General features: G+C 45.5%; 1 protein-coding gene across 7 annotated transcripts in view; it reads left to right on the top strand.

Annotated features, from left to right (window-relative positions):
• The first annotated feature begins 417 nt into the window (after nucleotides 1-417).
• The window catches only part of cbfa2t3 (CBFA2/RUNX1 partner transcriptional co-repressor 3), a 35,995-nt gene continuing 10,104 nt past the window's right edge, over nucleotides 418-26,308 (top strand). For 4 of the 7 annotated variants that reach the window (XM_070959588.1, XM_070959605.1, XM_070959597.1 and 1 more), the window contains exons 1-4: nucleotides 418-688; nucleotides 23,084-23,239; nucleotides 25,533-25,774; nucleotides 26,103-26,192. In XM_070959588.1, the coding sequence (XP_070815689.1) occupies nucleotides 484-688; nucleotides 23,084-23,239; nucleotides 25,533-25,774; nucleotides 26,103-26,192 (693 nt within the window). In that variant the 5' untranslated portion in view covers nucleotides 418-483. Of the gene's footprint in view, nucleotides 689-7,633; nucleotides 8,764-23,083; nucleotides 23,240-25,532; nucleotides 25,775-26,102; nucleotides 26,193-26,308 lie in introns of those variants that run through there. The other 3 variants (XM_070959621.1, XM_070959613.1, XM_070959630.1) reach the window with 2 other exon arrangements.

Genomic DNA, 26,308 nt, shown 5'->3' with positions numbered 1-26,308 from the left:
CAGCAGAAGAGACTGCTGGCTGAAGACTGTTCATCGTGGGACATCTTTCTAATGCAAAGTTGTATCCTGACAATAACACAACAAGGACCGAAACCTTAGACGAGGAGGTGGAAGGAAGAAAAGGAAGCAACTCTTGGCTGTTTTTTGCTTTTTCTCTGTTTGGAGCTTTAACTTCAGCAAAGTCCTTGCCCTTGTGTGGCACTTCAGTGGGTCATACAGTGATCCACTGGGGCCTCAAAGGCAAACTGGCTGAATATTATGAGGAAAAACATGCAAAGCCTCAAGGACACATGGAAGAGAAGGTCCAGCAGGAAAGCCTTCTAGCATTTTGGCACTTGTAGAGATTTTTAACATTGCGTCTGTTTGTCTTTGCTACGCTGCTTGGGTCTAGAGACACTAACAGCGTGTCACCTAACCTTGAAACCCCTCACCTCACAAAGAAAAGTTGAGCTTTTACCAGGTGTGATTTTCTAACATCCAAACATGTCTGCTGAGGTCTACTTGGAGCGCCAGAAGAAGGCTGACCTGAGAGCCGGGACTTCCTCTGCTCCAGTCTTTGTTCCACGTGTCCCCACGGTCACACTGATCAGCCACAGAGAGCTGAGGGATAAACACACTGCCCACAGGCTCCAGCCTGGAAACCTTGATCCAAACCTGGCAACCAGCAGCCTCTACAGATGTAGTGAAGGTAGGAGCTTGTCATCTTACAGGACCTGTTTTTTGAAATCTTTTGGCAGCGTGTTACAGTGATGAGTGATTGAGGGTCCCGCAGCTGTCAGGTCTCCTCATTAAGTTGGAGTGATTGACGGATAATCAGTTTGTGTTGACTTAGCGCCACATGCTATAAGGGCAATGTGAGGTTTTTTCATCTTGCTGTTAGACCTGTTATTTGATGATTGAAATTGGCCTTTCAAGGTTAGAAGGACATGAGACATTACCATCTAAATTACTTTTATGTGTACAATAACCTGTTTCCCTGTGCATTTAGCATGAATCAGGATTACACTGGCCAGCAAGTGCAATTTAACTTTGCAGCATCCTCTCAATGTCATGTATTATGGTCTTCACATGAACTGTCAAGCACAGGTCATGAGCGTTAACAAGCCCGGTGGAGCACTTTCGTCCTGTGGCACTGAGAAGGAAAGGGAAGGAGGGTTTTAGAGCACGGGGTGGTGGGGAGGTCTTCCTCTGGGCTTCCCCATATAGCTGAAGGGAACAGAGGTCGACTCTGGAGTTTTGCTGCTCAACCTCGGTGGCTTCATAACACAAATGTGGGTCATGAGAGCCACAGAGAGCAACCGAGGGAAAACTTTAAGGGAGCATTTTGCAGACAGATGAGGGATACTTGAAAGACATCCTGGAAAAAAGGGAAGGGAATAAAAAAAAAATGTAATTGATTCTTAAAGCTCTGAAAACACTGAAGAAGTGCCTTTAGGTAAAAATGAAAACCTTCACTTAAATCAGCAAAGGGTTCGAGGAAAGAGAGATGCATTAAGAATCAGACATTAAAGGCCCAATTTTATAGACTCTAAATATGTAGAAACTGTAAGCCAGAGCAAGGACTAATACCCAACGGAGTGAATTACCTGCAGCGCCTGCCGTCTCTTGGCAGTAATGAGCTTTGTGAACGTCGCAGCGATAAGGCCTCTATAATTAGGCTTAGTCATAAGCATCCCCCCCTGTAATTCTGTGATAAAAACCCAGTAGAACTCTGGTGTCAATGCTCCAACCCTTTCGACACACACACACGCGCATGCACACACACACACACACACACACACACACACACACACACACACACACACACACACACACACACACAAATACATACACTGAGGAAATCAAAATGTGAACACAGCTCTTTGTCTCAAGTAGTTTACCTGATATAACTGTGTGTGTGTGTGTGTGTGTGTGTGTGTGTGTGTGTGCGCGCGCGCATGTGTGCGTGTGTGTGTGTATGTGTGTGAACGTGGGTGAAGTCCACCAATATGTTCACACTATATGGAGAAGCAGTAGCAATGTATGGGTTCATGCATGTGTGTGTGTGTGTCTGTGTGTCTGCGTGTGTGTGCGTGCAAGGTGTTGTGAGCTGCAGCATAGGCTTCCTGTGAGGGAGCAGATGTCGCAGAGCTCAGGCACAGCTGCGACGGGCGATAACCGCGGTGGCAAGAATATGTCGGCACGCTGGCTCTTCTCCCTGGGTCTTATCAGCCGCACACAGCATACAGACAGACACACACACGCGCGCGCGTGCGCGCGCACACACACACACACACACACACACACACACACACACACACACACACACACACACACACACACACACACACACACACACACACACACACACACACACACACACACACACACACACACGCTCTCATATAGACACTCTACAATAAGGAACTGCCACCCAGCACCAGCACACCCTCACAGCAGGCCCAGATAGAGGGAGGAAGGCAATGAGAGAGATGGAGAGAGGAAGAAAAGGAGCAAGGACTAAATCAAGGGACTTTGAGAGAGAAGGTGCTGTGAATCCCTAACAAAGCCTTGGCTCATGTCTGCTGTATCATAGACTTCATAATTTTGTGCCAATGCTAATCCTCCATACCTATGAATAGGCTATTCTTTACAGTTTTCTCTCACAAAAAGAGATAACTTTTATAGAACCACATAAGTACACAACTTTGTCACTTGATGTCACTTTTTGATTTGTCGTCCAGGTCTGTTGACGATTTTAAGATCCAAAGTGTTTTGTTGCCAGTGTCCATTTAATCTTTGAAGTCTTTTTTACTTATTTATATAGTGATATCGGAGGTAATTTGTCCATCTGAGGTTGGAATAGCTGCCATACATACTGTTTTAAGATTCTCTAGACATTTCATCTTTTATCCCAGCTCTACATATCAGTGGTTTGTCTTGCAATTTTGCCATGTCACCATATCTCAGCAGGTGGCTAAGCTGATGAACAACATTAACACAACCAGAATGACCAACCGGAAATGAGACACATTTTGTACTAAAACTTTACAACCTTAATCTAGATATGAAACTCCAACGTCCTCTTTTTCATTGATCCATTGTGTAATGATGACATTCCTGTATCTCTGGCACATGCACAAGCGAATAATTTAAAAATGTGGGAAAAGATGGATGTTGATGATGATGATGATGCAAGAAGAGGAAGAAAAACTGAGTAAATAAGGAAGGAAAAATAAGGTAAGGGGCATGTGTGGGAGGAGAGGCAAAGTGGTGATGAGAGAGAAGGAGAGAGAAGTTACCCTGTCTATTTCCTCCGCACCAGCTTTGTGGTTTCTATGAGGAACAGATGTTCACAACTTGATTCAGTGCCTCATCCCCCTCTACTCACTATCTCCAGTGCCAGCACCACCAACTGTCTGCAAACACACAAACACACACACAAGCGCGCACACACATATTGTCTCTTGGGAAAGAGAGTCATATATAGCAGTGACTTTCTCATGTAAATGCATGGGGGCGTACTCACCTGCATGCTGAGGAGTTTTTACTGTCCGTTTCCCTCTGCGCTCATGCTGCATATCCTGTTCTTGAGTCAACACTTGATATAATCAGGTGTCACTTCCTCCTTTGTCAGTTTGCACTTCTCTGGGTCAGCTGTGACCCTACGCTCAGCGCTCTCATCCAGTCTGGCCAAAGAAAAGACGCAGATGCACGTGCTTACTGTACATGCATGCAAGTCCAAACACGGGTCATCCTAAAATCCTCCTACAGATAAAAATAACCAGTCTTTTGATATTTTTTGCTTCCTCTCTACTTCCAGATTCGTTTTGGTAGTAAGAACATGAATGCCTTTCATATAATGAAGGAATTTCACTGGAATTTAGCCTCAATTTCCTCATCTCTCAGGAAACAATGTTTTGCTTGGCTCAGAAAATAAAACTTGTAAGCTTATGAAATATTTAAGATGTGAAATATGATTTAGGCACTATATACATTGGTATTAAAAAAAAAAATCTGAACAGACAAATAGTCCTACCTGCTGGAATAGCTACAGTAATGCATTGTGTAGTGCTCTTACTGGAGTTGTTCTGTGGCAGAAACAACCCTGGAAGTCAAGTACCTCAAAGCATATTATTTTTTCCAAAGAGCATGGATTGAATTTTGAATTCCCATCATGTCTGGATGATTCAAACAACTGACGCTTTGCTGCTCAATTGCAACCAAAATGTCAGGGGGTCTATGGGTGCAATTTGTAAAAGCAGCATTCCAGCGTACGTGCTTGAGTGGGTGGGTCAATGATCCGTTACACCACGGCGTATTACAGAAAGACTCTCTGTCTCATCCTCTTTCATAACATTATGGAGCGGCTCGAGGACAAGCGAAGATGTTAACACACAAAGTGAGAGAAAAACATCCTCTTCAGCACGCTATCAGAGACAGGCGCAGAGTTTAAATTACAAAACCCATGTTCACAGAGCGTGCGTGTGACTCAAAGAGAAACCCAACCATTTCTATCAGCCTTTCAATCAGCTTAACACAACTTTTTTTACCCTGTTTTGATCAACTGACATGCGCTCTTTTCTTTTTCTGCCTGGAACCTACACTTTAATGACAACTAACTTAAGCGTGTGGTCTGTTGAAGGTGGAGAGAGGAGACGATAGGAGAAGAGAGAAGAGCGCAGGAACACAATGGTCCCGCGTTCCTTTCAGTCGGCTCACAGCCTTATCTCATTTCAACACACTAGCCTGTGTCTGCCACTATAGGAAAGGATTTACAATGTGTGAGTGGAGGAAATGCTGCAAACTTCTCCCTTTCTCTCTGCTTTTACCCTGACAGACACACACAGAAATAATCATTTCCATAGCAGCACAATGACCAAACCTGGTTCTTGGAGCTCAGATAGTGCTCAACCATCCAGGAGATGCTGTCAAGAGGTGGTGATGGTGGTGGTCGGGGTGTGCTTGTGAGGTGACAGAGAGATAGAGGAGTGAAAGAAAGACAAAGCTTTTTTGTCATTAATGCCATGAAAGAGACTTCCAGTCGCCGTATTATGGCACTGAGAGTTCATCGAGGCGAGTTCCTACCGCGTGTGTGTGTTTCATTGTGCAGTTTATCAGGATGGCCACATGGAGTGTCAGAGCTAACCCAGTGACCGCTCAACAAAAGGCCAAATTAAGAGGCGAGAGAGGCTGTCGTACAGGGAGGCTGACAGGTTGACTGACGCCGTTCCCGAGGAGAATAGCATCCTGTCAATCTTGGAGCCGTCACCTTGACAGGAATCCTTTCTTTGGATGCAACCCCCATCGCCAACCTTTCTGTCACTCAAGGCCACACACACTCACACTCACACACCTCTCGCCTTTTCAGTATGCTGCACAGTAAACAAATAAGCCACCTACTGTAACATACTGAGGAGGCACACACACACACACATACACATACACACACACACACAACCTGCTGCATGTGTATAGGGCCACCGAGGGCCATAACAGAAAAATATAGAGTGAGTTTCATAAACACTCCATCCATCTCTGTGACAACCGTGCTTCTACCACGGTACACTACACACGCTGCCTCTGACAGACCCAGCATGTAATGGCCTGTGCATCTGTTTATGTGTGTAATGTCAGTGTGTTTCAGTGTGTGTGTGACTTTGACCATGTTTACAGCAGCAGCTGTACAGTAAATCAGCATATTGTGGTTTGAACCAGGACCACAGGTTACCTGAAGTTATCCCTTCTCATGGGTCGTGCAGGGATACGCTCCAATGAAAGAGCGCTCGGGCTTCCCCCTGCACGCTCGTTCGCATTATTTAATCAGTAGTGGAGCGTATATAAAAAAAGTCCTCCCAGCTCCATGTGAAGGCAGCATTTGTGTTTGGGGCTGGTGAGGCTGGTGAGACTGGAGTTAGGGCAGAGCAGCTGTCTGTGTGTACTTTACAAGCTGGTTCTGTTTGTTCTGCAGACACAGGAGGGGTCAGGAGGGTGTCAGCTTTGTCTTCTGTCCACCTCTATGGCTATGTGCGTGCGTTTGTGTGTGTGTGTGTGTTGGGGGGGGCGTGTGTGTCCGCCAGAGGGAGAGAGAGGGCAGGTGAGTGGGGCAAAAAGTCCAGTGTGGACAGGTGGAGGATTCTCACTATAGACGAACCAGATGTACCTGCCTCGCTCTCTGTAGACACTGTATGTCTGTCTGTTTTAGTGGTGGCACATTAATAAAGATTACCGGAGAGCTGAAATGGTTAGTCAATTGATAGAAAGTTAATCTGCAACAGTTTTTCTCTTTTTGCCACTTTTCTCTGTTTGGCTTTGGACTGTTGGTCAGTCAAATTAAGCAATTCAAACACGTCCCCTTGTCTTCGGAAACATGTGATGGCCTTTTTACAGTATTTTCTAAGACACTAAGAGACAGATTAACCAATAAATATAGCGGTTGTTATTTGGAGCCTAATTTGTAGTCCTTGGACAAATGTTCCATAGCCACCTTTAAAAGAATGAAAGATTGAAACAGTCAATGAAATAGGATATAAATGCGCAGCAATAATGAAATGGGAATTTTGATATTGATAAAGGTAATATGTTGAATGCACAGAAGGACAACACGATGTGCTACATAGTCAGGGTCTAATTAAAACAAGCAACACAGACGCACATGCGGAGCAATTCAAAGGGAACATCAATGATACTGCTGTATAGTTACTATACAACTGTACTATCTCCCATCCATCCGTCCGTCCGTCCGTCCGTCCGTCCGTCCGTCCGTCCGTCCGTTCGTCCGTCCGTCCTTCCATCCGTCTGCCTTTTGACTGACACTGACACATTCACAGTGATCTTGATCAATGTGCATTGTTCCTGAAAATAAATAAATAAATAAATAAATCAGTCCACCCAGCTGACTGTTTCCTGTATGACACCCAGAAAGCTTTACACATTTTACAAGCTATGTAGTTTTTACTGGTGTGTGTTCACATGCATTCATTCAGCTTTCAGAAAGCTAGTTTTGTATGTTTTGTTTTTTCAAGTGCTAAATAAAATAAATGAAGTCTGCAGTCTGATGGACTCAAGTCTGCTTTCCTGGTCGTCCTGAAATGAGGAAACAGCGGCCCCCACGGGCAGACAGCGGGACAGTGAGACAGTTGGGTTTACCTCAGCTCCCACTGCTTTCTGATTTGACCGTTTTGGTATGTGAAATAATTACACAGGATAAAAATACACTTGAAGCTACATTTTGCAAGCCATGCATGCACACAGTATATTATTTACGCGTTTTTCAGTGCATTTTGAGTGTAAAAATAGACATGTTTAGCCAAGTATATCCATCGCAGCACTGATTAAGTCCCGTAAACATTCATGCATGTATTTTTTTGTAATACAGTGCAGTCTGCTCAGCCTTCTGTGGCAAAACAATCCCCATGATTTTGTATCAGTGTGACATTTTGTACTCTTCACTTTGGATACTGTTCAGTTTTGAGAGGATTCCTGTACAATAGCTGCCAGCTCCTGCGTCTGATGGTGCCCGAGAGAAGGAGGGAGAGAGAGAGAGAGAGAGAGAGAGAGAGAGAGAGAGAGAGAGAGAGAGAGAGAGAGAGAGAGAGAGAGAGAGAGAGAGAGAGAGAGAGAGGTTAGGAGCTCCAGATGGTGTTTAAACGCAGACAGAAGGCTACAGCGAGGACAGAGAGAGAGAGGAGGAGGAGGAGAGAGCCGCGGTTACTGCGTACAGTGTGGGCCCGTTCGCTCCACTCATCAGTGAAGACAAAACAGCAAGTCCGAAAACCCCAAATTGTTCATTGACGGGAAAAGAAAGCTCGAAATGCGCTCAGCTGACTGCGATTTTCCTCGGGAGAAGTGAATCTTGTATCAGCACCATCTGAGGGCAGGTCGGCGGAGGATCGGTGCGTCGGAGGAGGAGACGGACCGTACAGAGAAGCGTGGCGGTAGAGTAGCAGACTGCCCACAGGCTGCAAAGAAACAGTTTTAAAAGAGGAAAAGGGGGCCGAATTGATCCCAGCGGATGTATGAGGACTTGCTCCTGACAGCACGGACCGTGGTTAACCTGTGAACTAAAGAAGAGCGTTTTAAAGTTGCCACAGAGGGAATAATAGACGCACCCTGCAGACAGGAGGAGCCGCATCTTGATCATTTGCGTTTTTCTATGGGAGACGCGTGGATTTGTGGACTTCAGCACACACCGGAGACCGGTGAATAGTTTGGTCTGAAAAAAGGACTGCGAGCAGAAGGGACGTTTTTCGCGGCTGAAACTGTATTTTTGTTCTTTTATGTCTTCTGTCTGGGATGATTAAAATGAGCAGGAGAGCGGATTTTCGTGCCTGGGACAAGTTGTGATTTTTTTTCCACGTAAACACAAGAAGCTGTTTGCTTTAAAAAAAAAAAAAACAAACAAACTGCAAAACCAAAGACATCAGTGTGTTTAAGGACCCCAGAGCCCTGGCTTTGATTTTATTTCTTCCTTTTTCGATTTAAGTGAGAAGAGAAATACCTCATAATTTATTGAACCTGGAAAGTCAAGACCCTTTTGAACTCCCAAAGGAAAGTTAAACGTTTTCTTTTGTGTTCGGCTTCTGCCTCTCTTTCCTCTCAAAACAGAACTAAAAGAAAAAGGGGGATAACACCTGAATAGTTTCCCGCACTGTCTAGTAAAGGCTTTACCATTTTTTGTATCCAAATGATGAGGATTGAGACGCTATACAACCTGGTTTAGAAACTATTAGGTGTGGATTATCACCGCTACAATTACCTCAGCCTGACCTCGACCTTCACTAAGTAAGTGCGACCTGCAAACTCGACTGTATTGAAGCAAATCATGGGGGAACATTTCATTTGTTATTGTTGTGAATTGCCTTTAAAAGCACTCTAAGAGCGAAGGCCTGGTTTCGGTTTTTGTAACAGTCTCGATCGTTTGTTCTAATGGAAGAAGTGTTTCATATTTAAGGGCTTTGGTTGTTGAAATATGTCAAGTTCAAACACATTTTAACCAGCGTGATGTTTGCAGCCCTGTTAGAGCGGCGAGTTAATGTGAAGGTTACTGTTTCTAGACCCTTTAAAATGCTTTCCCCCGTATTCATCTTTATATTTATCCACTTCAGTTTCATCCTGTGACATTAAATTATCAAAAAATGCTTTAGGATATTAAATACATGGAAATGCGTGCTCTGCAAGTGAAGTAGCACATTTCTTATGATTTGTTGTTGAACTGTAGCATTACCCCATTTCTGATGCTGCCAGGCATCTATTAGAGAGGGCAGAAAAGTCAGTCTATAATAATCTTAATATTACTACTATTATTTTCACAACACGTGCACTTATCTCCTTTCATTTGCCTTTTTGTTACTTAGCAGTGAAAGAAATGTGGCGAGACGCCTGAGGTGGAGAGAGAGACTTAGGGGGTTCATGAGTTGTTTGCCTCATCCGTCTGTGCTGCACATCAAAGTGACGCTGAGACAGAGTGATGACACAAAATCTTTGGTCCCTATGAACTTTGTGTCCACCTGGACTGGATGAAGGTGATGGTTGTGAAGGGATGCATTTAGACGTTTATCCGAGCTGAACTCCACCAAGCCTCAGACTTCCACCTTTTGTTGATGATACTGGAGCGCATCACCAGAAACAAGAGAGCGGAAGACCGATCCTCTCCTGTGAGTGCAGGGCGTTTGTGTTACTGTAGTGATTATCAACTTGTGGAGGCATTAAAGGAGGAGGCAGGGGGAGGGTTCAACAGAATACTATGGCAACTGCAGGAAATAAACACAAGCTGAAAAGTGAGTACGAAAGCTGGAATCACAGTGGATAATTTATAGCAACCCTTGTGAGTGTGGGGACACTCCCTGAGAAGAAACAAGTCCAGCCAAAGGTTTCTACCCCCACTTGAACAGCCTCAGCAGCGCACTCTCCTGCCTGTGAGTGCAACAGTAAAACACTCAGGCCATTTTCTCTGCAGGACACGGCCCTGTATAATTGGCCCTGGTAAATATCATCTGAATAATTGAACAGTTGATAATAGTCTTGAACAATGGATGGGTGGTTGCAGAGGTGAAACCGCAGTGCAGACACCCTGCCTCACCGCACATTATACTTCCATCACCACCAAGCGAGCGTCCCTGCCTCTCTCCTTCCAGCGCTGGCCGCCCCATCGCTCAGCTGGGCCCGGCCAGCCGCCTGCTCGGGCAGATGTCCCCACTTCATCATTAAGTAGCTCTCTTAAAAGGCAGACCATTCATTATGACCCCAGCCTGCAGAGTGTTTATTCAGTTCCCATCTACCACAGGTGCATGGATGGGATGTCTTCTGTTTTGTACACAGAAAGAAACATACCACAGGACTTTAAAAGAAAACAAGAGCGCCTGTTTTCCCCCGAAGAAACAGCATCAGGCAAAGCCATGAGCCAGCAGAGAGTCAGCATAGAGTCTCTGTTATTTACTTCCCTTTGCTTCATGTTGGGTTTTTATCATCTTGTTCTGGTATTCTGTGACTCTTTGCTGCTAGTTCAGCCACATCACGACTAATGTTTTACCATCAAGGTATCAAAGGCAATGGTTTCTGTACTCTTACATGTGCCAGTGTTCACTAGACGGTTTATCACTGAGCCACATATCAGGCGTTTGATGGCAAAAATGCAGGAGATGGTCAAAGTCATTCCTGTTTTCCATCATCTCCGTCTAACAGCGCCCATGTCATCTGGTGCAGGTAAAAAAAAAAAAGACGATGCAGCAGGATCTGGGTACTGTGTTTATGTGTTTACTGTATGAGTGTGTGGGCTTGTTGAGTGTGCTTTGTGTGTGTGGTAATTATTGTAATCTAAATGCGGGCAGTGCAGGTGAAACTGGCTCTCTCCTAATTAATGAGTGGAGCAGATGGCCTCGGGTGGGCGGTGAGCTGCGAGCGCACAGCGAGCCGGTCAGGTGGTCAGCACAACACAGACACCTGGGCCATCACAAACAAGGCGAGCCAAGCGGGCGACACAAGCGAAAGACATCAGGCCCGAGTGTGTTCGTGGCTGTGTATGTATGGCTTCTGTGAAAGTTGGCCAACAGATTTATACAGCGTTACTTCAGATGTGTGAAAAAGAGCAGCATCAACTTGATATGGTAGTGGTCAACAGTTGAACCAAAGAGGTTTCAGAGGTAAAACTAAACAGGAAAGAGAAAAGGGAAATATTGGAGAAAAATAGAGTCTTTAGTGAAGCAGATTTTCTTCTTCTTCTTCTTCTGCTTCTTCTTCTGCTTCTTCGTCTTGTTCTTCTTCTGCTTCTTCGTCTTGTTCTTCTTCTTCTATCTATCCAGACATGATTCTTCAGGTTCACTGATGAACACTTAAGGGAAACCGAGCCCCAAGTTAGACATCAGGGTGTTTATAGCAACACAACAACACAGTGTGTGTGTGTGTGTGTGTGTGTGTGTGTGTGTGTGTGTGTGTGTGTGTGTGTGTGTGTGTGTGTGTGTGTGTGTGTGTGTGTGTGTGTGTGTCCTATTTATTTTTATGTTTGTGTATGAGCGACCTCTTCACGGTGCTGCCGTCCTAAATAGAGACTCTGTGTATATATCATATTAAGGAGTGAGCCCAATTTCCTCCTCTAATAACGCTCTATTCTTATAGAAACAGTACACCAAATGACTCAAAATAAGGTGATTTGTGCCTTTTTACATGTGTAAATATGTTTCCGGGATCAGTTCTAAGTGTCGTGTCTCTGCACTCCAAGTATTTATTTGTGTTACTAAAGAATAGGGGACTATTTTTCTCAGATTGGCTGATTGCAGGCAGTCGCACAGCTTCACCTCCAGGTTGAGAACATTAGCCTCTAATAGATAAAGATAGTTTCAAAAGGAGAGAGGAAAGTAGGACCTCTGTTTAGTTTGTGTTGTGGAGAACAAATAGCTACAGAGAGATGAAAAACTGCAGAATCTGAGGAAGCCACAATTGCTGGCAGTATGTGTTCTTGCCATTGCCGCCCTGCGAGCGTGTCTTCATGACAGCAGCAAGAAATGGCAGACCACTACATTGGGATGAGAGGAGAGAGTTGCAGTTGTAGTACTGTGAGGGTTGGTAGTAGTTTTTTGATATTTCTGTTTTCGGGATGACAAATTAACATCAGTCTTTTGCAGCAGAAACGTAGTGCACTGACCGTACAGTTGAAGTGAGTTTAATGAGATCACTGTGTAAATGTGTGCGTTTTTGTGTAAATGTGGGAGCAAGTGAGCGATTTCAGGAGTGATGAAGTTACTTTCCCCGCGCTGCATCTCTATGGTTTCCCTGCTGTTTACCCTAATACAGAGTGGGAAAGACCAGCGTGGTTCTGGCCGCCTCCTGCCCTGTGTGTGTGTGTGTGTGTGTGTGTGTGTCTCTGCTTTGCCCCGGTCTGTTCCACATGTGTTTGACATTACTGTGACAAGGCTGCCCAGCCTCTCAGGGGAGATGGAGAATGTCAGAGACTAGAGCGGAGAAGCGAACAGCTTCCCAACATCTTGATGGAATGAGAAACACACTCGCTGTATGGCTGGCCCGCTGACGCCACAGCGTGGGAGCAGAGCAGAGGGTGGAGGCCAAGTAAAACCCCAAATGTGTGTGTGTGTGTGTGTGTGTGTGTGTGAAATATCACTCTTTCGCTCCTCATCATGCGCACATATCCTCTCACATTCTCAGTAGTAACATATAGTTACACACAAACTTCGTAACGCTGTTTTGCATCCACTTGAATTTTTAGGTTTCTTTTCTCTCGATTCCCGCGCATGCAGAGCAGGTGAAATGCTCCTTATCTGTGACATTTATGGCTGAGCATTTCTAGAAATTATTTGTTGAATTGACTCTTCATTTTACTAAAATTACTTCAACATATGCAGCACTGACAAATTGCATGCTCAATTACGCCTTTCAAAAGGGAGACACATTTCCAGTGCACAGAAATGCTCAACCTTGAATGCAGTTGTAAACATGTCACAACATTGATGATTTCACATGTACCATTCCTATAGCTGAATTGCTGGCTGCTTCACCCAAGAAAAAAAACCCCTTCCTCCTCCTCCCTTCCTTGCCAAGTGCCTGTTTCACCTCCTGCACTCCCTCCTCACCTTTTACTTCCCCACTTACTCACTGACCCCCGACCTTCTGTTGACCTTCTTCTCTTTCTTGTCCCATTCTCCTGGAAGCACCCCCTCACCTCCCACCACAGCTACTTCATGGTAGGAAGTGTGTTCAGATCAGAGTCAGACACAGGAAACAGCTGGGCTAATCTGCAGTAGCGCTGAGCTCTGTTTTAATCAAGCCAAATGGACAGGCCAACAGAGAAAATGGGAAGTCCATATCGCCACCGCTACCTGATATAATGATTCCCTCCCTTTCCCTTTGCCCCACGCTGAGGCCTTTATCACAGGCAGGGAGTAAACAAGCACAAAGGAACACAGGCTGAAGTTATTAAGGTCTCCACTCCAAAGCAGTCCTCTCTGGACGTCTGAGGAAGTGCTGCAACGGAGGAGCATGCATGCAGAGATTGGGAAGGAAGGCACGTCTCTCACATTCGCTCCCTCTCTCTCTCTCTCCATGTACAGTATTTGTGAAATTAAAAAAGCCGTTATCTCCTGGAAACAGATCCTGTGCCACACAGATGGTTCCGTCTCTCTTCAAATGGGAGGCTGAGCCATTGAGTGCCGTTGTGTTACCAGTTAGTTGTACAGACCTTAATCTCGGCTCCAGCCTTCCTTCCTCTGCCTCGCTGTGTCCCCCTACACACACAGACGCACAGACACACGCACACACACACACGTAAACAAACTCTGATAAAATTCAGATAAAGTATGTACATTTTTTCACTATAGGAAATGGACATTTTAGCTTCTCGGAGGTATTTGAAGTGCAGAGAGGGGAAGGTCAGAGACCTTATTGATGTGTCGAAGAGCAGCGGTCACTTTGACGAGCCAGTTATCGGCTGGCATTTAAAGTCACCAGGAGCCTCGGCAGGGTGGAGGGGGTGCGTTTGATGGTTCCCACTCTGCCTTTCAAGTACTGCATCAGAGAGAGATCATCCCATTAGCGATGTGTCTTGACCTCTGTGAGCTATCATTTATTGAGAGGTTTCTACGTGTATCTGTAGACTTCCACATAAACGGGTGTCGTGGTTATGCTTCAGCCTATGGACTTACCTTTCACAGGATCCCCTTCTGGACAGATGACAGGCTTGTCACGGACCTCCTTATCATGTGAGAGTACGCTGCCGACGTTTAAGAGGATGGTGGTAAAGTAAGAACATTGTCCTGCCCTTTGGTCATTTAGCCCCTGCTGTTACAAGATCTCATTTCACAAGCAAGTACATATCATGATAGTGAAACAAAATGCAACAGATGAACGAGGATTGATAGAATTATCATCAAACACATTATGAGTCTTTTGAAGAAAATCAAAACCAGAAACTTGCTTGAGTACATTAACCTTAAGTTTCCTGTCACCAATTGACCTTTTAATTAGTAGCAATATTAATGTATTAAACTGAAGAATGACTGGAACTGTTTATACACTGACTTGTTCAAGTAGACTTCCTCAAACTTCTTATGATTCACAGAACAGTTCCTTCATACCCGCGGCACTGTTTGCTGTCCACGTACTTTGACCACGACTTGACAGCGGGTCAGCTTAATTTGCCAATTAGCTCACATAATAACCATGCTATTGGCACCACAGTCACTCTCTTTCCTCCAGCCGCTTGCTCTGTTTTTGTGACGGCGTCCTGTAGTCAGCTCGTGTCCCAGAGGAGTAGCTGGTATTTATTTCAGCAGCTTCCAGCATGAGCTGGCTGTAGGCTAAATGGAGAAACTGTCAAAGCTTCTCTCTAACCTGTCACATGAACACCCTCCCCCTCCGCCACATTCTGCTTCCCAGTAGTTTGTGTGTGCGTGTGGCAATTTGTGTGTATGTGTGAAACGTATGGGGTCCTGCAGGATAATGCAGAACACCCTGCCCATGCCTGGCTAATGTCAGGAGCTATTGTTACCGTGCCTGCAGGCCAAATGAAGAGGCATGAGAGTGCCGGCTGGCTGGGGAGCAGTTCAGGCTACAGACAGTTTTGTCAGCGCTGACAGCTCCATAGTGACAGAGCAGACATTTAACACAGAATGAAATGAAATACATGACATCAAGCGGGAGAATGACTAATCTGCTGTTTGTTTTCCTATCTCAGCTGTAAGTGACAGCTCAGTGTCAGGTTTCTAACGGTGCACAAAGCATAAGACTGAGAGCCGTGGAGAAAAATAGGCAGCCACAATTCACACATTCCGTTTAACACACACTCACGTGTAAAGAGTGAGGGTTTTTGAGGAGGAAGGACAGAGATGCTGCAGTGTGTGTGTGTGTGTGTGTGTGTGTGTGTGTGTGTGTGTGTGTGTTGCCAGGGTCAAATCTAAGTCTTTTGTGCTCCATAAATCAGCAGGCAGCAGCGGTGACGTAAGAACAAACAGAGCTGCTCTCTGCTGCAGCTGGCTGGAAAGAGGGAGAAAGAGGAGAGAGGAATACAGAGAGGGAAAGAGAGAGCAGGACAGCAGCTGTCAGGCCTCCATCGCACACCTGTCACACAGGAAGTGAGCGCCGGCCACTGTTTCCTGGATACACCTCCTCAAACACTGCTCCTGGAAGAAACGGAGGGAGGACATCTGCTGCGAGGGAGAGACAGACAGGCGGCCAGACTGACACACTGAAAAGATCAATAGATGCAGACATTTGCTATGGATTGAGAGCGATCGCCAAATAACACGAGGTGAAAAGAAAAATGGAAGTTCTCATGCCCGTGTTGCCGTTCTCATGTCAGCTGCCTCGCGGTCCTGCTTGCATGTGTGTGCGTCCAGTTAAGAGGATGTTTGTGTTATCGCAGAGCTCTTTGACAGACAGGTCACTCTGTGGAGACTCCAGCCTAACTCTCCCACAAATGCAGCAAGCCCACATGCCCTAAACTTAACAGTGGGACATTCCCACGCTTGCTCCTCTCACCCACCCCTCCAACCACAACCTCCCCCACCCCACCTCCTTTCCTCCTATGACCAGTATGAACTAATCCAGATGCAGTGTAGCTGCTCACAGATGTACGCATAAATCTCTTTACATGGCCCCACTCCTTTCTCCCCTCAACTTCTTCTCCTCCTCCGTGTCTCTCCATTCCCCTGCCTCTCTCATCACTCCATTCACAGCCTCGACCTGACTGATCAGAACAGGAAGTGATATCACTTGGTGCTGTGGTGCTGCTGATGAAGCACTTGGAGCTGTTGTCTCCTGTTTTGCTTCTCCTCCCAGCCTCCAGAGCTGCTCTGTTGTGGCTGCTGTTGGTAGAAAACCTCCTCTTTGTTTGTCAGGCTTGTCAGATTTGGTCCTCAGGAGGCCCCCCTTGCCCTATTCCCAGGCTGCCCTTCATGCTGCCTGTATGCAATTAACAGAGTAATTAAAAGCCTGATGAGCTAATTGGTGCTGGGTGAGGCTGCAGGTGTTTGGTCGGGGAGCTTATTTATGTAAGTGCACTCATTGTGAACATCCTCTGACAGAGGGACAGAGGGTTTTTTTTTGTTTTTATTGCTATTTAAATATGTATTTATGACTTATTGATCATTATTGGTTATTGAGTAAAGCAGTCAATGCCAGAGATTTGAGACAGTCAAATGTAGTAACTTCCTGTGATTTAGAATGATTTTTTCATACTATAGATTGTTTGGGTTTATAATGCTAAAGTTCTGCTATCAGCAACTTTCGACAAAGCCTGTTGTGCTCAGGTCAGACCGCAGAACTCTAAAACCAAACACTTTGATTGTTCACAACTGTAATTAATTAGAAATTCATTGTTCTCATGCTCGCTGTGCCAAACATGCATCTACCCATGCCAAGTAAATATGCAGTCTTAAGTGAGAAGAAGGAAATAGACAAAGTGTATCTAAAACATTGCATTGCCTGTTGAGCTCATTAATAGATGAAATAAAACAAAACCATACTTGAAGGGTTGGACTCAGGTCTCAAATTTGGCAATACCAGCTGGGTTTTGGTCAGGTCAGATCTTGAAAACGTAGGCAAAGTTTTCTTGTGCAGAATCTTTTTCTCACAGCAGTGTACTGGATATTAAAATGAACTGTGTCATGTCTTATGGAGCCCACTAACTGAGCTCATCTGAGAGAGAAATGACAAAAGAAAGTCTGATCTGATGTTGAAACGTGGCAGCCTGAGGCAGAGCTCTCAGCTGGCAAAATTAGGCACATGGCTGACAGGACGAGGAAAAGAAGATGTCGATGAGAGGGAACAAAGGAGAGTTATCGTGCAGAGCAGAAGCTTCATGCAAATCCTCCTCTCTGCTCGGCTCTGTCTGCCTCTCTGTCTCTCTGACCCGTTCCCAGATGCATATGCACAGTCGCCTCTCCTCATATAGCCGTGCGTGTGTCTCCTTCTTGTCCCCCACTTCCTCCCCCATATCTCCCTCCTCTCTCTCTCTGTCTGTGGCAGCTGTGCTGGTGATGGCTGTGTGCCCATGGTGCAAGCTGGCTGTGGGGTCCCAGGTGGCGCACATGACAGTTATTGATGTTCAGGTGTTCAACTCCTCTCACACAGAGACCCTGGAGCCACACACAAACACAAACACACACATGCAGATACAGATACACACAGAAGCACAATGCACATGCATGCACTCCAATGTAGTTCACATGCATACGCAGAATACCTACAAGTAGTCATGTACTTGCACAATTATGCGTTTAAACTCTGTATTCCTCTGTTGCTGCTGAGGAAGTTTATTCAACACAGAAACAAGTACTACAGAGAATTTGTGCATACAGCTGCCGGCTGCCTGGCAAGCAGCAAGAATTACAGTTCTCAATGTGAAAACAACAAGCTAGCCATTGTGAAAATGTATGCCGTTTAGTTTGTATATGATTCTTATGGTCAAGTATTAGTGACCATTTTCTGTGTATATACATGTGGTGGGATAGCCAGTGTTGGTACTGGTGCCCAGTGCAGTTCTAACACACTCCAGATGTGTCTGGCTAGCCAGGGAGTTGTTCTTGGCACAGCTGCCTCGGCCGAATGTCACAAATACTTTCCTTTATTTAGGAATGGCTCTGGGTTAGTGGCTGGAGAGTTAGAAGGAGGCGAGGATGGATGGATCCAGGGGGAGATGGGAGGGAGCGAAAAGGGGAAAGGTAGATGAAAAGAGCAAAATAAATGATTAGCAATGGAGAGGGACAGGAGAATAGGAGGAGGAGGGGGGACTGAGAGAAGAGATGTAGAAAGACAGAAGATAGAGAGGGAGAAGGAGGAGGGAACGGTGAGGGAGCGAGGCAGAAACAGCTCCAGTCTAGCATCTGGATTTTATTAGCAGCCGTTGGGAAAATCTGAAAAGGAAGTTTTTTCTCTGCGAGCACGTCGGCAGCAGTGATATGCTGCACATAACCACTTCACTGCCGACGAGAGGAGCCAGGCCCTCCCAAAGGAGAACAGATGGTCGCTAGAACTTCAATACAATTACATCAATAACAGCTTTCACAGATATAAGCACTGTATGACAGGATCCCTGCAGCTCAGAGAGACAGAAGTACAACTCCTCTACCCTTAACACCTCTGGCTCTGGATAAATTGCCTTCAATCCATCCTCACTCCCTGCCTGTCTTCAAGTTATCCTTGTGTTTTTTGCCAGTTTACCCATTGTAAAGAAGGTGTTTGAAGCTTTTGACTTGGAAAAACTGGTGACTTGTCATTGATTTGCTCATGGTAATCTGATCAAAGACAGGAGGGCTTTTGTCAGTGCTTAGTAAGGAGAACCCCTCCACCCCCCCACCCCGAGTTTTTTTTTTTTTTTTCAAAGTGTTTGCTCAGCCGGCACTGCATGTGTATTATCACAGGGAATCTCACGTAACATAGGGGAAAATATGTGTTTGTGTCTGCAGCCTGAGCATATGCATCCAGCAAACATATGAGCATGTGTGCATACATCTGTGTATTTGTGTGTGTGTGTGTGTGTGTGTGTGTGTGTGTGTGTGTGTGTGTGTGTGTGTGTGTGTGTGTGTGTGTGTGTGTGTGTGTGTGTGTGTGTGTGTGTGTGTGTGTGTGTGTGTGTGTGTGTGTGTGTGTGTGCACGCATGCACTGTACAGGCCTGTCTCCCACCCTGTCATTAGTGAGGGCTTTAAAGCCTCTGAACTCTAAATCAGCTCAAGATGAAGTGGAGTCTGGGATCTGTCTGCAGAAGCAGCCCATGTGCTGACACACAAATATACACACACGCACACACACACTCCCATGTTACCTGTGACATAGTTGAGACTTCACACTGATAACAAGGCATATATCAAAATATAGACCAGACACACAGAAAGCACTTTTTGTACGTTGCTCTAGGTCACAGGAAGATGACATATTATTCTTGTGCTACTGATCTCAGCAGCTGTTGTCTTTTTAATGGCAGTTGGGCAGGTAGTGTGAGAATGGAGGGTGCTCTAGGTGCTGCACCCCTAAGCCTTAGGTCCAGGGCACAAGGCTACAATCCCTATGTTTTGATATGAAGGCCTGGTGGGAGGCTGGGGGCCTGAGGCTCAGGCTCTGTTTGTGTGGACTCCTCAGCGGCCTGATAGGGAACAGATGTGGGAAGGCAGGCGGCCGGGCAGCCAGCCAGAGCAGCTGGGAGAAATTAAAAACAACAGCATTCCTGGAGACTGGGGGAATTACAGTGGGAGGGAGGGGGGGAGGGAGGGAGGGAGGGAGGGAGGGAGGGAGGGATGTAAGGAGCAAGAGACAGAGGGAGAGTTTTAGGGCTATGTGGTCACTGACAAGAGTCTCTGTGGAGCACGAGAGATTGAATATACAGGGGCGATTTAAAGGGGACTGTTCTGCAGTGGTTAGCTAAAGCTAATAAGTTGCAGCTGTATTTCCAGTGGAAGCATGAACACACATACACACACATGCATGCAGTTAACACAGAGCCGATGCGACCAGAATGCATCTGAATGACATTCTAATGGCATGTCATTACACGATAGTATTTATTTGTATGAGTATGTGTTTCTTTTTAAGGGCTACAGTGAAGGCATATGTCATGAAATCTATAATGAAAGCTCATAATGGCTTTAGAAAGCTAGAAGAAGCACTGTGCACTGCGCGCGTGTGTGCAGTTGTACAGTGCATGATCTGTGGTTTTGTGTGCTTCACAGGGAATTGTTTTTCATCTTGTTTCATCATGGCACAAGGGAAGAGTAAAAGCAGAGAACATTTTTAGAACTCCGACTGCAAACTGTTTCTTTGGTGAGCAATCTTTAAGCCCCAATTACGTCAAATGTGCAGACATACAGCTGTTCAGAGAGTCAGAGAAACAGACACAGCAGCGGCAGAGAGGTAGGTAATGATTGTATCGTAGTGTTTTATTTTCAGCATGATATTCAATAGTGAGTGTTAGGGACAAACAGCAACGTGTATCCTGAGCAGATCTCCTCTCAGCTGTATTGATCACAAAGTGGCTCCTCTCAGAGAGCCAGATAAAAACCTGTGGAGCTATGCAGCCAGGAGCGTGAGCACAACCCAGCCCTGGACCTTAACCACAGCTCTGTTTTACCTGCTATACCAGTGTCTCTCTCTTCCTGCTTTTCACCGTTTGAATGTTTTGTCCTCCAGCACAAAGCACAATGGGAGCACAAATGGCCACAGATGGGGCGGCAGACCGAGCAGACTTCCTAATGTATTAAAAGTGAAATTCAGAGCCTGGTGTGTATGTGTGTGCCCTGTTCCTGGAGCTGGTCAGATTAAACAGCTGTCTATAATCCCACAGTGGGAGCAGTCACAGACAGGACAGTCCCCTTATCCTCCTCCTCTCCTCTCCTCTTGAGGAAGTGACAAAAATAGCTGTGTTGTAAACAGAGAGTAATGAAAGCATTTTGATTTCATGTCACCCACCTTTTGATCTCCGTGTCCAGCACTTGTGCCTTTGAGCGTAGCTTCAGACACCCATATATCAATATGGGGACAAGTGTATCTGGATGCATGCTTTGTCTAAGTCCCACAGTACGCACTGCATACAGTGGCACACTAAATTTGATCAAAGAGGTTGTTTACTGAAACATATGGCCGCTTCCCTGCAGGAAGCAGCCGACCAATTCAGCGGCACAGAGAGCTTGTTTGTGTGTTTAGGGTTCTTCAGGAGAGAATAGCTGCATCTATTTATACCAGCCATCCCCGTCTGCCTCGATCCGCAACCTTGTGTGTTTGTGTTCAGAGCGTCTTGCATGGGGCAAACAGCGGAGGGCCCCTCCTGTTCTTGAGGATCACTGTGTCAGTGGCCCTCGTGCAGCAGTGGCACTCTTTAAATACAGACACCAGCTGTTGAACGCATCTACACGAGCTTCCAGAAATGGGCTAACACCACCGACTGAGGCCAACTGTGGCGAGAGTTTGTGGAGGAAAACACTGGATTCGTAGTCGGCTGGAATTAAAAGCATATTATTTGAAAGTGATGTAATATGTTAGTTTCATGAGTGCAGTACATTTGCAGCTGTATGGGAGGTGTCCAAAAAGTTCAGATGTATTAACTGTGATCTTTGGCTATTTGGTTTGAAGAGTGATGGCAGCATTGTATTTATTATTTTAACAAGGGTTAATCACTTACTAATAACCCCTTTCCCTGTGTCATTTGCAGAAGCCCAGTGTCATGAGTGGGCCACTCCAGCAGCGACCTCTCCTCTGTATACAGTACATGAGGAGTTGTATTAACACTTTTGATTGGCTTATGTTTGGGTTCCATGTTTGAGAGAGCAAATGTCTGTCTCCTCTTCTCTTGTAATCCATTAAGAGTCGACTAAAAGCGAGAAAAAGAAAAACAGAAGAGAGTTACTGAGAATCAATGAATGCCACATTAAGTCTACGATGCGGTTTACATCTGCGTTGCTAGAGCATAGAAGAGGGCCCTCTCTCTTTACGCTTTCATTATGAATGCATATGTTTACTACACTTAATAGCAGTGTGTAGTACTAGTGCAAAAAGACACACATTTCTGTACAAATACATAAACCGCGGCACATATTGATTTAATTGTTTTTCATTGCGCAGTGCACATTTATTGCGCTCTTTGCCAGTTGTACACATGTACACATACTCTAAAGCTATCTCCTCACAGGCTGCGAAAATCATCACACCTCTCAGCTCAGGTTTACATTGCAGAAAGATCTGGTTCCAGCAGCTGCACCGGCAGACGAACACACAGACAGAAAGACAACACTCTCAGCTCACTGAATAATAGCTGCTTATTTATACAATATATATATATTTATAGTCTGCTTTAGTGTGTACAGTTTGGTGCATGGCAGTGTTTTTCGAAAAGACATGTTGTGTGTATAATACAGATTACAGAATACTAATACAGAATGTAAGGCAACAGTCCTGCAACATGCTTGTGGCCATGGACCATCCACCCAGTGTCATGTTTTCTTCTCATGTCCCTTGCTGTACCATCCATCCCCTTCACACCACAGAGTCTGGCCTTGCCTTGTTTGGTCCTGGCAGGGTCTCTGGCAGAGGACAGCGGAGCTCCTGGTAGCAGGACGGAGCTCTTCTGAAAGCCAGTCCACAATGATGGACAGCAGCAGATCCAGCTGCACTTGTCACTGGCTGTCAAGGCGGCTGTCTGAACTCAGGGACGAGAGGGGACAGGCGGGGAGGAGTGTGTGCGTGTGAATTTGTGTGTGTGTGTCAGGGGGTTGGAGGTTACAGTGGAGGGGCACTGATTGGGATGTCAGAGCTACATGGAGTGTGTGTGCGTGAAGGAGAAAGAAGGAGGAGAAGGGGTGGGAGGGGGGCTCTCAGTCAGCAGCAGCTGAGCGAGTGAGCAGGTGTTACTGTATGTCTCCCAGGCCCACGAATATCCAACAAGAGAGACACAATACAAGTTTGGATTCATTTCCACTCCCTGCATTGATTTGTTTTGGTTCTTTTTATGGGGCTGTGGGTTTAAGGAAACAATCGATGTCTCCCAGGTGAAAATACCACTGCTGTCCTCCTAACCCAACTGCCTCCACTTTGAAAGTATGAATTTTTATGTTTCATCCTGAGCTCCATCTTGATGTCTGTTTTTCTCTTTCTTTTCCTCCTGTCATATCACAGGTAGCAGAGTGCAGAAGGTTGGAACAATGCCAGATTCACCTGCGGATGTGAAAACCCAGCCCAGGTCCACCCCACCCACCATGCCTCCTCCACCCCCGGCTGTCAGCCAAGCAACCAATCGCAATGCTTCATTCACCCCCACTACCAGTAAATCAAGTGAGCTACATCTATGTTTGACACTTAGAGTCAACTCTGTAGAGTGAAGGCACATCAACTATAGTTCATACCATAAACTACTTAGCATGATCTATAGTTATTTAGCTTGTATGCTTTTAGATATTTTTTTTTAATTGAAGATGATCGTTTTGTGCTGGAGTCATGTCAGCAGGAAGTAAACCAGGCAGGTGTGAGAAAAACAGTGAGCTGGTAGGCGTGCTGGACCAGCGACCCATCGCTGGAACAGCTCTAACTCTTCATTTCACAGTGAGCGCTGGAGAAGATGACCATAGTTACATGAGCTGGTACCTACATCTTTGCAAATGGTGCTTCTCTACAGCGCTGACATGCATATCTAAGCATCATTTGTAGGTCAGATGCCATTTTGGCAGCCAGATTAAAACTGTACTAAATTGGGGCAACCAGTGGCCTTGAGGTTAAGATGCATCATGTACTATGATCGCAATGTCCGCGGTTTGACTCTGGTCAGGGACCTTTGTTTGCGTGTCATCCCCTGTCTCTCTCTCTGTTTGTTTCCTGTCCACTGTCAAATGAAAGACAGTGGATTCCAAAGTTAAAGTGTAGATTACTCAAAACTCTTGCCACACCAGTATTTCAGTGCATTGTTAAGACCTGCTACATGTTTAAAGAAAAACTATTCACCTATCAATCTGTAATAAATTAGACAAATTAACACACTTCTGCAGTACCTCACAAGCCATCTGCAGCGGACTACACAGTCATTTGTGCCTTTTAAGCCAACTGTCGTGAACACTTTATATGCTTGTCTAAAGGGAGAGAAATTCCAAATATGTGTTTCTTCCTCTTTCTGGTTAACAAGTGTCGAAGCCACTGGTGTGTGTGTGTGTCTCTGCAAGCATTACATGTGTGTGTGTATGTGTGTTTTGAACAGAATGCCCTTGCAAGTGTGACAAGTGTCTCTGAGCGCATGTGCAAGTGCGGCTGTGGCATTGTGTGTGCATGTGTGTCTGTGTTGTTTACCAGCTGGTTGGGCGGCAGTGGCTGGGGTGGCGATGTGGTGTGTAGACTACTTTCTTCCCTATATAGCAATGACAGGCCATGTTGTTTCACCTGTTGTGGCTGGCGGTCAGCAGTGTAGCCCTCTCCTCGCACCTCTCCCTCTCTCTAAAACCAGAACACAAGTGCTGCCTGTTGGGATCACATGGGTCAGCCCATATGTGTTCAGGCCCTCGTCTGAGCAGCGAGCGTGCCTAAGAGGAACCACGGAAACTGGACTGTTGAACAAATAATCCGTTTAGAGTCTCGTTTTCAAGTATGAGCACAAGTATTTTATTTAATTTTATTTTTAAGGGACCATGCACTATATTAAACATAGACGTGAGCATTTGGTGTATTGTGTGATGTATGTGTTGCATAGTTTTACGTTCCACAATGGCTCACTGCAGAGTCCTGTAAATAATAGAGTTGCTGCAGCGGAAATAAATTTAGAGTTTCGATGCCATGCTCAGTGCAAGTGCTTGCATATGCTGTTATAATGAAATACAATTATTTTATTACAGGTGCGTACAAAAAAAGACCATTATATGTTTAAGCTGAGAGAAAACTAGGTTACATTTTGCCATAATTTCTTATTTAAAAACAGATATAATGCACATAAATGTTAAAAAATGACACTGTGATGACAGAGATAGAAAAACTGAGTTTGTTTGTGCCTTCATTATGAAGAATATGGCAGTGATTGTATATGTGCCTGAATGCTCTGTGTATTCTGAACCTTAAAGCTGCAAATCTACTTTCAGCTGGTGGACATGTGTAGAGCCAGATTTAGCTACACACCTGCTATTGGAATAAAAGTAACACAGGCCTCAGGACTATTTTTGGCACCTCTTTAACAAGTTCCTCTTATAGTTGTGTCCTAGTGAGTTAGGGGGAGAGGGTGAGGAGCAGGGTGGAATAGACTGATACAGGGGGAGATAGAGGGGGAGGGGGGTCAAATGGTACCACTTGTGAGACAGCTGAAGTTACTGCAAACACACACACACAAACACACACGCGCAGCTCTCAGTCAAACCGGCTGAAAATTGCACCACGGAAGTCACTTGGTGCATGATATACTGTAGGAGTAGTGTCAAAATTTGAATGCAATGTTTGCGTTACTCGTGTTTAATCTTAACCACACACTCTTCAATCAGCAGGATTTAAGTGCTTCTGCCCTCATCATGCTCCCAGATCTGTCATATGCCCCCCCAGGCCCCTCAAAAACTACTGACCCAGTTCACGTTGCGTCTTCCTTCTGTCTGTTTATCTGCAGTGCTGAATGGGAGCAGCCACTCTCCCACATCGCTGAACGGTGCTCCGTCCACTCCTAACGGCTTCAGTAATGGGCCGGCCATGTCCTCGACGGCCTCGCTTTCCAACCAGCAGCTCCCGCCCGCGTGCGGTGCCCGGCAACTCTGCAAACTGAAGCGCTTCCTGACCACGCTGCAGCAGTTTGGCAACGACATATCGCCCGAGATTGGAGAGAGAGTGCGCAGCCTCGTGCTGGGGCTGGTGGTAAGTACTCATTATATTCATGCAGACTTATTTTGATGGCTCTTTCCAACAGTACTACCCATGAAATCATTCAACAATTTATTTCCTTTAACTTTGTATCTTCTTGTTATTTGATGATAGCATACAGTTAATTAATGTGTTTTACTTACAGTTCCGAAAGCTAATACTTTTTCTCTTGTGCACAAAAGATAACTTGTGGGCACAACATATTATCTTGTTTGCATAAGATATGGACGTTGTCCAGACAGTAATGTTTTTGGGGACTGGTTATTAAAGTTCTTAGTGGCTCTTGCCTCCACACATTGTCTAACTCCACTCTCTTGGGCAGAACTCCACTCTCACCATCGAAGAGTTTCACTCCAAACTTCACGAGGCCACCAACTTCCCTCTGAGGCCGTTCGTCATTCCCTTCCTGAAGGTAAGTACTCACGCACAGATTTTATGGGCGCTAAATCAAGTCTGATGTCTTCAGTTGACAAGTTCAGAGCTCTCTGCTGCTGTCCATATGGCCAGTATTCAGGACTTTGTGTTAGT

This window comes from Chaetodon trifascialis, chromosome 1 (genome assembly GCF_039877785.1).
Source record: "Chaetodon trifascialis isolate fChaTrf1 chromosome 1, fChaTrf1.hap1, whole genome shotgun sequence".
In the NCBI taxonomy this organism is placed as follows: Eukaryota; Metazoa; Chordata; class Actinopteri; order Chaetodontiformes; family Chaetodontidae; genus Chaetodon; species Chaetodon trifascialis.
This window is presented reverse-complemented; position numbering and strand designations above follow the sequence as displayed.